This window comes from Harpia harpyja, chromosome Z (assembly GCF_026419915.1).
Source record: "Harpia harpyja isolate bHarHar1 chromosome Z, bHarHar1 primary haplotype, whole genome shotgun sequence".
Lineage (NCBI taxonomy): Eukaryota > Metazoa > Chordata > Aves > Accipitriformes > Accipitridae > Harpia > Harpia harpyja.
The window spans coordinates 65905030-65921580 of NC_068969.1; the positions used below are offsets into that span (position 1 = coordinate 65905030).

The window sequence follows — 16551 nt, forward strand, 5'->3', positions numbered from 1 at the left end:
AAGTATTCAAAACAGAATATACTGCTCCCGTATCAACTAAAAATTCAACTTTATCATTTCCCAGCTTAATTGTAACCAGAGGTTCAACTGGGTTCCCCTCCGGTCCCCTTCATTCATTTAAAGTCATCATTTTTGCTGACTGCCCCATAAAAATCAAAGTCAATTGCTGTTGTTCTGCCTCTGTTTCCAATTTCAAATCAGTATATTTTTTAACAGTTTCCTTCAATTTTTCCAAAAACACAGAGGGAGATTCATTTTTATCTTATATAATTTAGACCAATTCAAAGCTTTCGGCATTGCATGCTTTACTCCATACAATACCCATTTTTGATATCGAGTTAACCTTCTCCTGTGTACAGGGTCATTTGGATCCCACTGGGGATCTCCCGAAGGAAAACTCTGTTCCAAAGTTCCAGAGAGCATTTCATTCATAAGTGCTGTCTCTGCTTGTGCTTTTCCAGTTTTTAATACCATCTGTTTTTCAATACTATCCAATAAATTATTCTCCCTGACTCAATACTCCTTTCCCATGAATGTGAGGGAGAGAGATCCTGCTCCTCCCTTGGTGGGGCTATTTCTAATTCTAGTTCCATTTCATCTTCTTTTGGTACTATACATCTAATGCACCTCCTTCCAATATCACAAGCTGAACAACAACTCAGCTTTCTTATTTTCTGAAGTTAATGTCATCACCAAATTGTCTCGACTAATTAACTTGCATTCCTTTTGCCAATCCGTTCTCTGCCTCAAATAAAAGAACAGATCTACATATGGCACTTCACTCCATTTACCCTCTCTCCTACAAAATAACATTAACTGTAATATAGTATTATAACTTAAAGTTCCATTTGTTGGCCACTTTTCCTGCTCTTCCAAAACATACAAAGGCCACCAATGATTACAATATTCAATCATTTGACTTTTACGTAAATCATCATGTAATTCACTCCAATGTGTCAATAAACATCCCAATGGTGATGTTTTTGGTATCTTTTCATCAGTGGTTATATTTCCCATACTCTTACTCTTGAATAATTTGGTTAATGCCATTATACTTATATATCAAATACCAAATGCACCAAATATCAAATAACAAAGTTCCAGATATTAATAACCAAATATCAAATGCCAAATATCAAATATCGAGTATCAAATACCAAATATCAAATACCAAATACCAAATATCAAATACCAAATAAATGCAAATGACAATTGTCCCAGATACACAGATGTCCAACCCAGCAATAGCTTTCGCTTATGACTTACGGGCAGACTTATCACAGATACACAGATGACCAACCCAGCAATAGCTTTCGCTTATGACTTACGGGCAGACGCCTAGGCTTCTACACAAACGGGTACCCTCTGAGCCCCAACCCTGCGAAGCTTTCGCCGCGCCTTACGGGTAGGCTATCCAAACAAATTCCAAAGAAGAAGTGCCTTACCCTTTCTCCAGGGAACGTTGCGAGGAGCTTTGTGAGTCGAGAGCGATGGTTCCCCCCCAAGAATCCCTCGGTGCCGGCTGGAGTTCGATCACCACTCGATCTCGTCCAGTCTCACTCGCAAGGTCCCATCTGGGTCGCCAAAACTGTTGCCGAAATCCGGAATAAAACTCCTTAACAGCAATGAGAAGTTAAGAAGCAGGCACTCCTTTATTGCAGCGCTGGGCACACGGGGGATCGCTCCACCTATCGTGTGCACCTGTCTTGTCTAACAATACAGTTAAATACACACCTGTTATACATATTCACTAGATTTCCAAACAAAATGTTAATTCCTTTTCAATGATTGGTCTTTTAATCATACCACCTTATTAATATTCCTTTGTTAAAACAATCATTGGTCAATGTCACTTAACTCTACGAGATGGGAAGGGTAAGGGGGTTTCCAAGCAGCAAACTGGTGTCCATGACGGTTTCCTTAGTTTTTGAAACAAAACATAGAAAGACCAGTATCTTCCTGGTGAGGTTTCTATGGTTTGCTTATTTCAAACTTAACAATACTAAGGTTCCTATAGTCACACATAACACAGTTCCTAAAGTTTCTAAGTTCCTATGACTACATTTCAAACTTAACACTCCCATACCTATGCTTCACAATTTTCTACTTCTTAATCAAACCAAACTCTTATATATATATAATTAGATTTTAATTTCTTTATCAGAATATTTTCAACAATATGGATGAAATGCCCCTTGAAGTCACTGGAAATGAATATGAATAAATCTTCATCTTTAGGAGAGCTAAACACTAAAGAGCAGGGTGAAGAAAGACCAGGAATAGTTGCTGTTCATCTTATTTCTAAATTTATTAAAAGTCCAGTTTAGATAAAATGGTCAACAGTTTAGTACTACTGTAGATTTAGGAAGAGCTAGACTGGCTGGAGGATTAAGTTCCACGTCTTCTCTGTTAAATGAGAGAAATTGTTCTTAAACAATGCTCATAGAAAAATAGTGTTAATTTAAAAAGCACCATTTGCATTCAGTCTTTTAATATGTGATAGTCTTCCAATAATAAAGTAGGTTGGTTTGGGCTTTTGTGTATATGTAATAAGAACTTTCCTTTTTTATTACATCAGTAAATCACAGAGATTACAATGATTTCAGAGCTTGCAATGCAAATTACATAGTACTTATATATTAGCTATTGTATTTCTCTGCCACGATAATAAAGCATTGCCTTTATTCTAATTTATTTCTTCTCATTTTTTTTTATTCCTGCTTGCAGTTCAGAGTTCCTCAGAGCACAATTAGATTATTCACATTTCTTGCCAACTTCTAGTTTCAGCTGGCGTGAAAAGAGGCAAGCAGAAGTCCTTGCCAACTCTTGTGTTAGTTGTGCTGTAAGAATTGTTCAGAAGACAGCGAACTCTTCAGGAAAGTAACAGAGTCATGCAGTATGAAAAAATAAAATGTTGTGCCTCCATGTATTATATTGAATTGAAGACAACTTCTGTCATTCACTGCTTTTAGTGAACGTAAAGTGTTATGTCAGACTAAATTTTCATTTGACAAAATATCCTCTCTCTGCAGTAGCCAGTAGAAGAAACCGAGGCAGGGGTGTAAGGCAATAAAGACATATTGTGATATAGCCTCAGCTGTGGCTCCAGGAGCCTGCAGTACAGCAATGTTGTGGAGAAAGTGTACCTTTGTGTTTAACATAACAATGACTGAAGCTTCCCACTAAGTTGTTGGCTCACTCTTTGAAGCCATGCAAAATTTTACCATCAGCAGCTTGCTGTGCCAGTAAATTCTGTGGTTGAGCTATGTATTTCCTTTTTTGTTTTTGAATCTTGGGAGCATCATTGTATGTGTCATAGTTCTTTATGTGAGAAGAGACAGTGAATATTACTATCCATTTTCCTTATGGTGCTACTGACTTTATAGATCTTGGGGTTGGCCCTCTTTGGATTACTCCCTTTTGCCTTAGTCATCTATTCATCTAATGATCCACATGTGTGATCATCTGGTGGTTTTGCTTAGTACCTTTCTACTCATATGTTACTGTTTTCAGATAGGACATCATGATATTGACAAGGTACCTGCTCACAGCCTTCAAGATTCGGGTGTACTATGGCCACAACCATATAATGATGTTTCTGACTCACTCTAGACTTGTCCTCATGCTGTTTGCTTTTCCTTTCATCACTACTGAACATCAACGTGACATTTGCACAGAATTGCCTACTGTGTAACTAGGTTCTCTTTCCAGAGTGCTAACAGCTTGCACACAGTCTGACATTCTTCAGGTATAATTAGGATTGCCTTCTTCACATGTGCTTTGCATCTATCTACACAGAATTTAATCTGCCATTTTATTACCTAGCCATTCAAAATCACAAGAACTTTTGCAAGCAGGTTTACTTTTGCCATGCTGAATAATTTTAATTTATATTCAATTTATATCCTTTTCCAGATCACTTATGACTGTATTGACCAATTCAGGCCCTTGAAGAGATCCATTCTCCAGGAAACTGAATCATCTTTCCCTTTGCCTCCTAAGCTTGACTACCTTGCTTAGAAATTGCAAAGCAAAGTTAGGAACACATTGAATTGCTTTCATCCAGATGTTAATAATTTGAGTTGTAAAAAGACATTTTTGTCCTGCAGTATCAAAACCAAATTTCAGTGTGGCACCAAGATTAAAACCTGCTATCTTCAGGAAAATTTTATGATTTCAGTGTTGTATTTGTTCTGAACTGTTTTCTCTGTATTGAGATCTATTAAAAGTGTTCAGTAACATCATTTAAAATGGGTTAGTACAGTTCTGTATATGTGTGATAATATTGTATTACTGAGTTGATTCAAATTTTTTTTCATTGCTGCTGTTAATCTGTTGTTGATTATCAAAAGCAAAATCATTAGTATAATGGAGTACATCCTCTCGCTATGATTTCAGTGGAGCATATCTAATAAACTAAGGCATCTGAAATTGGAATGTAATAAAAATGCAGTATTTATGTTAATAGAATATTCCTGTTAAATGAGTGCTGCTAATGAATCTGCTGTGAAGCTGAGCTTGTAATAAGTCAAGGGTTGCAGAAGAATTTGCACAATAAGAGGACACCATTTAGTTTTACAGCAATAGTTTGTCATCTGTTAAGAATCTTTTGGATAAAATACATTATACTACTTTAAATAAAACTTACTGTGAAAATTCAGGTACCATAAGACAAGCGAAATACCCACCTCCCAAGACAGAACAAATGTGCTCTGACAGCTTTAGGTAGGAGTTCTGTGAATAAGGAGTATTTGAGTCATTTTGTAACTGTGTATGTTTTTTCACGCTCACTCTCGCTTTAATATAACAGACATATCTGTTTTACTAAAGGCCAATTTAAGATAGCTTAAGGTAGTTTTCAGAATTAGGCTGTTGCTTTTCTCCATATTATATGACTGTAGCCTCAAAAATGCTGACCTGACTAATGGTAGTAGCTATGTTTGCTCAAGCAGAGTCATTTGGGGTCTGAATGGAGTGGGAGGGACATTCTTGAAATTTTGTATTAACATTCTGTTTTTCTAAATATGGCAATGTGTATTTCTTGTACATGCTAATGGATTTTCAATAGTTGTTGTGGTTCTTAGCTCTGTTAGGAGTTGTTTTACATTTATTGCCCTATGCTTAATATTACTTCTGGTAGCAAAACCTCTCTTGTGGAAGGAATTGCAGTAAAATGAGCTAAATGTTTTGAGTTTGAGACATTGTGTCATCAGACCTCACCTCTCTTGATTTCCTCATTGTATAAAAGATAAACTTCAGTACTCATCTCAAAATCTGATTATAGCTCAAGCTTACAACACGTCCTTGAACATTTTCTAATTAGCATATTTTCCTTATGTATTAATTACAGACCAGTCTGCAGATGAAAAAGAGCAGCCTCTTCTTTATCTGCTACTCATGGGAAATAATTTTGTTTCTCTGGAGTTAGTAGGTGTTAGCTTAGCAAAGAGCAGTGGGTCTTAAATGTATTTATGATGTTAATATTTTACTCCTCCATATTCCTTCCCATTTAAGAATAAATACTCATCACATTAAATTAATAGTGAGCTAAGTTTTCTTTTAGGGAGAAAACTGAGTCAGAGAAAGTTTTATGATTTGCTCATAGTTTAGCTGTTAGCACAGAAAGGTATCAAGGCCAGATACTTTAAATCCTAGACCTGGGCTTCAGCCATAAAATGTATCTCTTCACTATTTAGAAGATATTACAATTACTGATTTGACAGAAGTAGAATATCTTTTCTTGCCACAGAAATACATTGGAAATTACTCAGGGTGAGTTATACTAGCATGATCTATAGCTTAATTGATGTATTCTATTACATGTATCCCTGCCAACACACATATTCCAATGGCCATATTTAAATCATTGAATTCTTTGTCCACATGAGGAGAAAAATAGTTTTGTTGAAATGATGTCCATTTGGTTTTTGAATGTTAAGTAGCACAATCTATTTGCATATGTCCATAGAAAATACAAGCAGCTTTGTGCTCCATAGACATAAATCCAGGGTCCTCTTGAAAAACATCTCCAGTGTTGGTAACCTTTCAGTAAGGATCTGTGCTAATAAGGGTTTAGATGTAGGTGAAGACTTAGTGTTTCATGCATAGCAGCATTCAGCCTGCACCTGGGAACTCAGAAATATTACCTACAGACCTTTGTTTAAGTGTTTCATTTAGTTTTTCAGTTAGATGAAGTAAAGATAAACCCAAGATATCTGCCTTTCTGTTTAGTTAGAGGACAATATTTGCTTACTGGGGACAGTACTGAGACTGAGACCAAAACAGTGTAAATAATTCATACTGAATACTTTAAAGTTCTGTGCCTAAAAAACCCCATGATCTGTAAGAATTGGTAATGATCCACAGTACCAATGTGGGTCCTTTTGTGGGTAGAAGCACTTCCACTTAGTCTTTCCTTTTTTTCTCTCTTTCTTTCTAGATGCAGCAATTGTTCCATGAAAACTATGAACACAACCGCAAGGGTTACATTCAAGATCTTCACAACAGCAAGATTCACACAGCCATAACACTTCATCCAAACAAAAGACCAGCCTACCAATACAGGCTGCACAATTACATACTGAGTCGCAAAATTTCCGAACTGCGCTATCGGACCATCCAGCTCCATAGAGAAAGTGCCCTGATGAGCAAGCTCAGTAACAGTGAAGTAAATAAGGAAGATCAGCAACTGGGAATGATGCCATCTTTCAATCATTTCCAGCCACGTGAAAAGGATGAAGTCATTGAGTGGGAGTTCCTGACAGGAAAATTTCTTTACTCAATGGTGGAGAACCAGCCACCCCGGCAGAGCCTAAGCAGCATCCTGCAGGCTGCACTGGATGACACCGTGATGCAAGTCATGGAAATGATAAATGAGAACTCTAGGTCTAGAGGAAGGCTTATTGATTTCAAGGAAATACAGTATGGCTACCGCAGGGTGGACCCTCTGCATGGAGTGGAGTACATCCTGGATTTACTGCTGTTGTACAAAAGGCACAAAGGAAGGAAAGTTACGGTTCCGGTGAGACGCCACGCTTACCTTCAGCAATTGTTTAGCAAACCTTTCTTCAAAGAAGCAGAGGAGCTGGATGTAAGAAGCTTGCTGGAGGATACCAACACTGACACTCAATCTTTCTCTTTTCTTTCAAATTCTTTGAAGATTTTTTCCTCATCGTTCCAAGGCACCAAACACATTGTGGGACGCAGTGACAAGAAAATACATATTCTTGTCCCTCTCACAGGAAGATTTGACATTTTCTCAAGATTTATGGGTAACTTTGAGAAGACTTGTCTGATTCCCAAGCAGAATGTAAAGTTGGCAATAATTCTCTTCAGTTCTGAGTCAGGCCAAGACTCCAGTAAACACATAGAGCTAATGAAAGAATACAGCATTAAGTATCCTAAGGCTGATATGACCCTGATTCCAATGGCAGGAAAGTTTTCTAGAGGTTTAGGTCTTGAAATGGCCTCATCTCGATTTGACAATGGCACTTTGCTACTGTTCTGTGATGTTGATCTGGTATTCACACCAGACTTCCTCCAGCGATGCAGAGAGAACACTATTCAGGGAGAACAGGTTTACTACCCTATCATCTTTAGCCAATATGATCCAAAAGTAATATATGGAGGCAACCCTCCAGCTGACAATAGTTTTGTTTTCACAAAAAAAACTGGATTTTGGAGGGAGTATGGATTTGGAATTACCTGTATTTACAAAAGCGATCTACTTACTGCTGGTGGATTTGATACCTCAATTCAAGGCTGGGGACTTGAGGATGTAGACCTCTTTACTAAAGTGATAACATCTGGCTTGAAGGCTTTCAGAAGTCAAGAAGTAGGAGTCGTCCATATTTTTCATCCAGTTCAGTGTGACCCCAGTTTAGATCCGAAACAATATAAAATGTGCTTAGGGTCCAAAGCAAGTACGTTTGCCTCCACCATGCAGCTTGCTGAACTCTGGCTACAGAAACATTTGGGGGTCAGGTACAATCTAAGTCTCTCCTGACATCTCAGCCTATTTGGCCTTTTTAGGGGAGTTTACCTCATTCTTGTTGTTATTATTTGATTTTGCTGTCGTAGTTTTAAACTCCCTCCTCGTTGTCTTCCAAAGACCTTTGACCTCAAACAGGATGAGTCTGCTGTTCACTGATGTTTCTTATACCTACTGAACTGGTGAGGTGAATTCCTTCATATTTCCTTTATTTGAAATTCAGTCAAGTCACGGCAATCATATGATCCCATGGAGCACATCCATCACAATAGACTGCATCAGAAGAATGTTCTCTTTTGGCTTTGGGATGCAGTATCATCTTTGTTGCATTTCTCAGATTTGGTGTGATACAAATATTTACTGGTGAAGGTACCACAAAAGTGCTTTATGCTTCTTCTGGGGATGGAACTCTATAAGATAAACTTGAGTTTTATAATTTATATGAGGACTTATATGTATAAACGCTACTTTTCATCATCTTTAGAATTTTTAAAGTAAATGAATAACTACGATTGTACCTTTATTTTTAAAAAAAAAAAAAGAAAACCTGAGGAGCTACTTGCAAATACAACTGGTACTGGCTACCAAGGTCCTTAAATGTCTTATTATAATAACAAACTTCTCATTGTTCTTCACTCTAAGTGTAAATGAACTTTAATTTCAAAAGGAACAGGATTTAATCAAATGCTCGTGTACACTTTGGAAGATTTGTGAACCAACATCCTTCATTTGCAGGCAAGAAGAAACCATGACTTAATATGGTCATTTATGATAAAGTGCAGGCATACAATATTCTTTTTTTGAAACACATAGTGTTAAGTTGCTGTTTCTCTTTTTAGAATGAGCCTCTAATACATAATTTTCTTTAACATTCCTTTCATAAAGCCACACTTGATGCAGCGTTAGAACTTAAAGCTGTATCTTTTCTTTTTTTTTTACATTTTCCATGAATATTGGTACTCAGTAGCAATTTGTTATTAAAATTAAAATAATTGTAGCATAATTATTTAAGTTACAAAATTTACTATTGCTGGTCAAAGTTCCTTGCCAATATATTTATATTAGTGGAGGTTATAAGACTGTGTTAAGATTTATCTCTCTGGACAGCCTGAAGTTGTCATATTGTGAATTTATGGAGTAAAGTATTTAAAATGATACCAACGTAAGAAATAATAAAATCAATTTTTGTATTTTAGAGAAATGTTTATATAGGGGGTGTGTGGGTGTGTGTGTGGGGGGGGTTCCCTATATATAGATAGATATAGAGACAGAGTAATTTCAAAATATATTCCTCTTTTCAGTTCAGGCAGCCCTTTGTTACAATCATTGTTATTTTTGCCACATGCTTGGAACATTTCATGTTATGCTGTGCTAAGCACTCAAAGGCATCCAAGAAACCATCAGAATTCAACCAAACTTAAATGAATGCAGTGGGTATATCTAATAACCTCAGTACCCTTGATTTCAAACTATATCTGAAATAGAGCTGGGCAGGAAAAAGTAAGCAATTATTGAATTTAAGTTTGTAAGTTCTTCAGGTGTAACTGACTCCTTCTGTGTTTCCTTTCAAAAAACAACTAAGAGATTGGAATTCACTGGTACATCTCTGTTCGGGATTTACTGTGCAAGGAAAAAGGCATCCCTGAAAAGGAGTGAATAAACTCAGAATTGAAGGGCTGGTCATAGCTTTTTGTATGCTTTAAAAAAGGCCATCCCTGTTGCCTTGGAGGAGGTATTAATTGTGGTAGATGAGAACAGACAGAAGGTAATTCACGCTTGTCTGCCCTCCCCAAGGAGAGCTCCTGGCTTGTTATTCTTCTCGAGGCACTTGCCTTCCTAGCCCAGTATTGTTAGCTCAAATGTCTGGAGAGAGTAAAATTCAGTATTACTTATGAAATAGTTCTTGGAAACTGGTCTTTAAATTGAGTGCAAAGATCACGCTTTGTTCAATAAGAAAGCCAAGAACAAGGAACATACAATTTACTTGATCAATCTTGTCTAACTGATGCAACTCAGATTGTAAATATCAAAACTGAATGCCTGTTGATAAATGTTTGTGATGATTTCATAAACAGGAAAAAAAATAATGATTACAAAGACATCTAAGGAAATAATTGTCTGCTGGGATGTATTCCAGTGCTTGTTTCAATTACTTTACTTAGTGGCCAGAAAGTATTTGCTCAGCTCAAAGTAAAATAGTAGATTAGAACAAGAAATGAAACCAATCATTCAGTGGGGATAAAGATGTATACAGAGGGCTTGCAGGATCAGGTCCTACATGATATAAGCAAAATGCTAGTATTTACCAGTACAAATATTTATTTAGTGTCTGACTGATTCATTTGTTTATATGATGAATTACTTTGTTAAAAACCTGATTATAAATGTTTATTATAAAATATTGCATTGTTTTTTGAAATAACTATCCTGAGATAACTTGAGAACTTGTGTTAGTTTGTTTAAGGAATAATATGCCTTCTAAGGAGATCATATTAAAAGAAAAAAAAAAAGCACAAAAGTGTTAGAGTAATGTTATGGATGTATAGATTAAGACGGGAATGTCTGTGCTAATTAACTGTTTGCTTTTGTCTAGTCTGAATCATAATCCTGATTGTAAAATGAAATTCCGATGTGTATGATGTCCCTTTGTGAATGCATAACTAATGAATTCATAATAGAACATAATGACCAATTTTTCCCAAAACCTCCTTACCCTGGGAAGAGGTTCCCTGGTTCCATTGCTGGGAAGTGGGTTGCGAACTGCTCGCACTTCGGCTTTTCAGACACTGCCTTTGTTAAATCTCAGCAATCACCACACAGAAACCTCAGAAATCCCCACACCACCCCCATCCTGGCATTTTCCCATTCACAGTACTCAATTTAACAGAGCATTTGCATCTTCTGGATGAAGGAAACACATCAGGTTGGGCTTCCTAAGACTTGCTGAGTATACTCTGGATCAGGGTATTGGTTCTCAAGCTGGAGAAAGGCAGAGGGCCAGGGGGAGGCATGAGGCTCAGCCGTGGGAGTCAGCACCTTCTGCCTGTGTCATCTCCTTGCCACCAGCACTGCCAGGTGCCTCTCCCTGGACCTGTCAACAGGCAGTGCAAGCCAGCAACAGAAGAGCTGCGCTTGCTGCCACCAGCTGCTCTTGGGAAGTGGAAGGGCCGTTTTAATCAGAGTTTGGGAGGAGTGAAAGGAGGTCGCCAAACTGAGGTTTCATTGGGTTGGGGCAGCAGGGTATCTTGTGCAGATCCTGTGTCTCCCTGTCCCAGGTGGAAAGGGAGGTCCCACAACTCTTCCCTGTTTCCTTTCAAGGGGTATTGTGAAGGAAGGGGCAAAACCAGCAGTCCTTCCACTCAGTGGGGCTAGTGGGCCTGGACCATGCACTTGGAGTCCTACCATAGCATGGGACATGTGCGGGAAAGGGTGCCAAACAGTCTTCCCAAAAAGCAGTACAGAGAGAAGCACCTTCTGCACTCACCAAACACCAGAAGGATGTGCGCAGAATTGCCTTTTGGAGCCTTTGTACCAGTGCTTAACAGTGCTTAACAGTGCCTCAAGAGTCTTAGAAAAATTATAATGCTGATAAAATGGCTCACAGGAGTGTACTGTGGATCCTGAGGAAATGTGGAGACATCCGAGAAGAATGAGTTAACAACCACTTTCTTTAAATAGAGCAAATAAGCAATTTGAACTTCTTTTGGTTTCTTAAGAAGTAATTCTAGTGATTAGTTAAGATGTAGTTTGCCACACAGAAGATTTTGCTTCAAAGAGCAGTGCTAGTTTTAAGATATAAACAAAACACATATGCAGTCTACATCTGCTTTTCCTGCAACTTGAAACTGGTTAAAATTTTTGGAAAAAAATATGTACTAAGAGTTGGTGAGCCATTGACTGGAGGAAGGTTTTGTGTTTCTGCTCTATTTTTAAAAGAGAACCAGATGAGAAGAAAACAAAAAATGCCTATAGTAGATACACACAAAAATCAGCCATGATGTGAGGGTAGCAGTGATGATTGTGGTCCTATACTGCAGCACAATGAGATGTCCCACAAAAGTCTTAACTATTTACAATAACTGAATATCACTGAAGGTTATACTCTGTCATGAGTCTGTAAGTAACATATAAAGTTAAATCAGTCCATTTTAAAGTCTTTCATTTCTTAGAATAATTTTCTTCAAATTTTCTTCTGTCAGCATTTGTTCACTTGATTAATGAGCTGGCTTTTCATGACTCACTCTCTCCTTCCTATTTTTCTTTTCCTTGGGTCTTCCCATTTGCAGTATTTATTACTCCAGTATTTGAAACTTTTTGAGCTAGCCTGATATTTCTGTTATGGTTTTATGATGTCACTGCCATAAATAACAGCTGAACTAGAGTATTTTGCTGAATGAGTTTCCAGTCCTGCTTCAAATTGTTTCCGTTTGCCTGTCACTGTAAGTTAGAAGTGTTCTGAATATTATTACTTCATCCTTTTCTCTCGTCTCCTTTGTACCGGAATCCCACCAAGGCAAGGAAATGCAAAAACTTTCCAATCCTTAAGTCTAGGAAAATGAACAGAATCTGGGCATTTTATTGATCTCTTTTTTGTTTGGGGTTTTTTTTGCATTCAAATCTTTCATCTAGAATTCCAGAAGCATATTTATCAGTTCCATAGTTTTAATAAAGTAAATAATGGTTATTAACATGTAAGACAGCACATATATGGACTATATGATACAAACTGTTAATTTTACATCCTTATTTTCTAGGCACCTAATTATTCAACAGATTTTTGCCATTTATAGGAACTTTGAAGATAAATTAAAAGCATCCTTGCTGATTTAGTGTTTATTTAGCATTAGTGGAAAGCTTAACCATGTAGGCAGAGATCAAAAGGTGTTCTATATACTGTAGGCTGCTGGGTTTTGTTTCTTTTGTAGTGCAGGTGGGAAGATCTCCTCAGCCCTGCATAGGATGCCTGCAGTGTGATAGTGTTTTCCACAAATCAGCCATGTCCAGCAATGATTTTAAGTGTCTGCAAAGCTATGGGCATAGCATCCAGCTCCATACAGCAGGCAAGACTTACCTAAACATGTGAGAGACTGATTGTCAGACTCAGCAGGACTCTGGTGTGGCATAATCAGATGGTAGGTACTTAAGTAAAAAACATCTGCTGCCACAGCTTCTGGGCACACCCACTGAAGACATCCCTTTAAAAAGGAGGCCCCAGCAATGCAATGGGCTCTGTGAAGATATTCCTAAAGGAGATGTATGCTAGCTAATGCAGGTGCCAAACACTTTTACTTAGAGCAGGTAAATTGCCTTTAGGTGATTTCATCAAAAAAGGGGTAGAAGGAATAAAATGAATTATGAAAAAAAAAATGCTTGTGCTTGAGTTCATGAACATTTTTTATTATTGGTTATTTGGGAAGCCTTCATGACTTGCTCTCACCCTTGCTTAGGGTAATCTGGAGCAATAAACTGTGTTTATTTTACACATTCATCCATACGCTGCTGACTAAAGAAAAAGTAAGCTGAATAAATGCTATGAAGATGGTGGCTGAACCACGAGTGACCAGAGAAGAGAACTGCTGAGCATAGTTCAACCTCAAAACCAAAACTCAGATCTGCTCCCAGATAAGGACAATTCTCCTAGTAGGCTGTCTTGGACAGAGGTAAGAAGTAGAAGCCTGAGTCTGTACAAAGCATCATGGATTCTGGGAATCTACCTTCATGCTTCTAGTGTATGATTGGTGGGAGCAGGCACAAAGTCCAAACACAGTGGTACCACCAGTTGAACAAAAAAGTGAGGAATGCAGTTAAGTGAGGAATGCAGTAAAAGGTGTTTCATGGGTGACAGGATGGATAGGAATGATGTAAATCCAGAGAGGTGTGTATGTCTTTATTATGTTAAGAGTGGAACACAAAACTTCTTTTAAAGTAGAACTGGGCTTTCCTTTCTTCCTGAAAGCTTTTTGCCTTGCTTTGAGTTCCACTTGTACATGCAGTGACAAATGCTGAAACCATCTGGAGCAATACCAAATGTATAGACCTTTCACACCCAGTTTGTTCTGACCAGCAAGCCCAAGTTGACTGAAGTGATAGTTTAACTGGCAGTTACAACTTTTTGCTGTTCTCTTTTTAGACATGACATTCTATATTGTTATTTAACTGGGAGTGAGATCTTTGACAGCTTTGTTCTGTTTGTGCCTAAGATGCTCTAGTCTTTCCATTAACTTCATACATTGCACTGTTATGTGGCACACTACTGCTTTAAATGAGAAAGAGTTTCTTTGAGCAAAGGCTTCTGGACAGTAATATACAGCTGGGGTAACCTTGCAACCACAGCTACGTGGTTGAAATAAGGTATGTTCACCTATGGTCTTTCATTTGCTGCATTGATACAATGGTTTTGCTTGATGAGAAATCTGGAATGAATATGAGTTATCACTGAATATTTTCTGTTGACAAAGCTGAGCAAATTTATTTAAATAACTGAGGCCAAGTGATGAGGCTGGCATGTGCTGATTCTGGAGGATATCCAGAAACTATAGGTGCTTTTAAGAAAACAAGTTATAGGAAGATGTCACTGGTAAAAGTGAATGAGAAATGCTGTGTTTTCCACTCCAGAGCTGCTGGTAGCAGCAGATTTGTATTACTTGTAGAATTATATCAGTCATAACTTCTGCCATGATCAACAGGTGTTTAAGGGAAGGACACAAAGGCAGATCCCTGGGTCTTGCCCTCATGTATGAAAGAGACCAGAGAGATCAACGCTTAGCCTAGAACATCCCTAGAAGAGAGCGTGCTCTGAGAGAAACATGGGGCTTGGCAAAGAAGGGAGCATGCAAGAAACCAAAGAGAAGATTCCCTTTCTTCTTTTTCTTTATGCTTGACATGTTGCAGTGCTCTTCAGGGAGCTAATCTAGGTCTGCCTGGATTTGGCTCAGCACCAGGTGGGGAAGCCCATTCATAAAGCTTTGTGGAAAGAGAGCATAAATGCTGTGTATGTGACAGGAGCAGATAAGGGTGCGCGATGGGAAGAAAAGTGCATGGGAAATCATACAAGGAGCCAAGAAAATGGATCTTTTTTTGCTTGTGAAGTAGAAATTCAGTCTGTGGGTAAGCAATTTTACTAGCCTTGGTATGTGAGGGCAAAAGCCAGTAATAGAGAGGGAGAAATAAGAGTCCATAAATTTGAAAGGAAGAAGATACAGACACAGTGCAGAAAACAGACTACCTGTGTAAACACAAAATTTAATTAAAATAGACATTAAAGTAGATGGGAAAAAATAGCACAAGAAATAGAAGGAAAGAAACTGCAGGAAGAAAAGAAGAACTTAGAAAGGTTTAATAAAAAAACAACTAGCGTAGGACTAGCGTAGATGTAACCATTAAGCACTGGGTACAGAATGCTTTGCAGTGCTGTTTGAGAAACATGGGAAACATTACAGGAAAATATTTCTGCAACACTGCACCCCACTGCTTTAACTGGGGGTGGTGTAAGGAGCAAATGCCAAGCTAATATAAAAATATTTCTACTTTTGTTTGCTTTTTATAAGAGCCTAAAATACCTACATTTGTTTTCATGTTGTTTTGCCCCCATGGTGTGTGGTAAATATCTATTCCAATGCTGTGTTACTGGGATTTTCTTTTTTTTTTTAACAGAGTAAATAAAATGGGAAAGCTGTCTTTAGTACTAACAGTTGAAGCATAATGGTAGAGAAATGGTAGAGAAATGGCAATACCCAATACTATGGTACATCTTCTGAAAAAAAAATTATTGGGGGGGGGGGGGGCAGATTATAATGTCCTCTACAAAAAGGTGGCACTTAGAGGAAGCTTCTGCAGTCTTGTCCCATCTTCTTTCAGTTTATAGCTTTTGCTGTACTTAGGTACTGATGACAAACTTAGAGGACTAAAGCAATCTATCTCCTTTTTAGTATCACTATTGCAAGGAATTAAATTTGGGGCACAAATTTTGTTGTGAGCTTATGCATTTAACCAAAGATTATGTATTCCAGGTAAAATTATTTTTCAACACCTTGGTAGTTTGTTCATACAAATATGATTAAGTTAGACTCTGTAGTGATGTCACTGCTGTATAAAATTGCTGAGCTACAGCACTTTGTTGAATTAGTTCCCAGCTCCATTGCAAGCCATTTCCATTTGCCAGTCACTTCTCTTTAAACTATCCTGAATTTTATTACCACTTCCCAAGGTCTCTTCTCCTGACATCTTGAGTTTCTTGCCAGGAACAGGAACACAAAACCTTTCCAGACTTTAAAATGCATCTCCAAAATTAGGGCTGAAGAATACAAGACTTGCTGATTCAGCAGATTTTAAAGGGCTCAGTGACACAGAGAAGTGAACCCTTGAAAATGGAGAGAGAAAATGTTGAAGAAGCCAGAGGTGCTTAGCTCCTGAGACATATATCAGACTTTGTGAAGTCACATTTTCATGATACTCTTTTTCCTGCTAACACTCATGACAACTATGTTGCTTTATTACAGAATTAACTGCTAAGTGCTGGCTGACAGTAGTACTTGTGAAGTAAATTAAAATGTCAGGAAAGG

The 16551-nt window shown here is 37.8% G+C and overlaps 1 protein-coding gene across 1 annotated transcript in view; it reads left to right on the top strand.

Moving 5' to 3' along the window:
• The window catches only part of CHSY3 (chondroitin sulfate synthase 3), a 196920-nt gene extending 186858 nt beyond the window's left edge, over positions 1–10062 (top strand). The window contains exon 3 of the mRNA XM_052777547.1: positions 6440–10062. Coding sequence (XP_052633507.1) covers positions 6440–8005 — 1566 coding nt within the window. The 3' untranslated portion in view covers positions 8006–10062. The remainder of the gene's footprint in view (positions 1–6439) is intronic.
• Positions 10063–16551: the final 6489 nt, after the last annotated feature.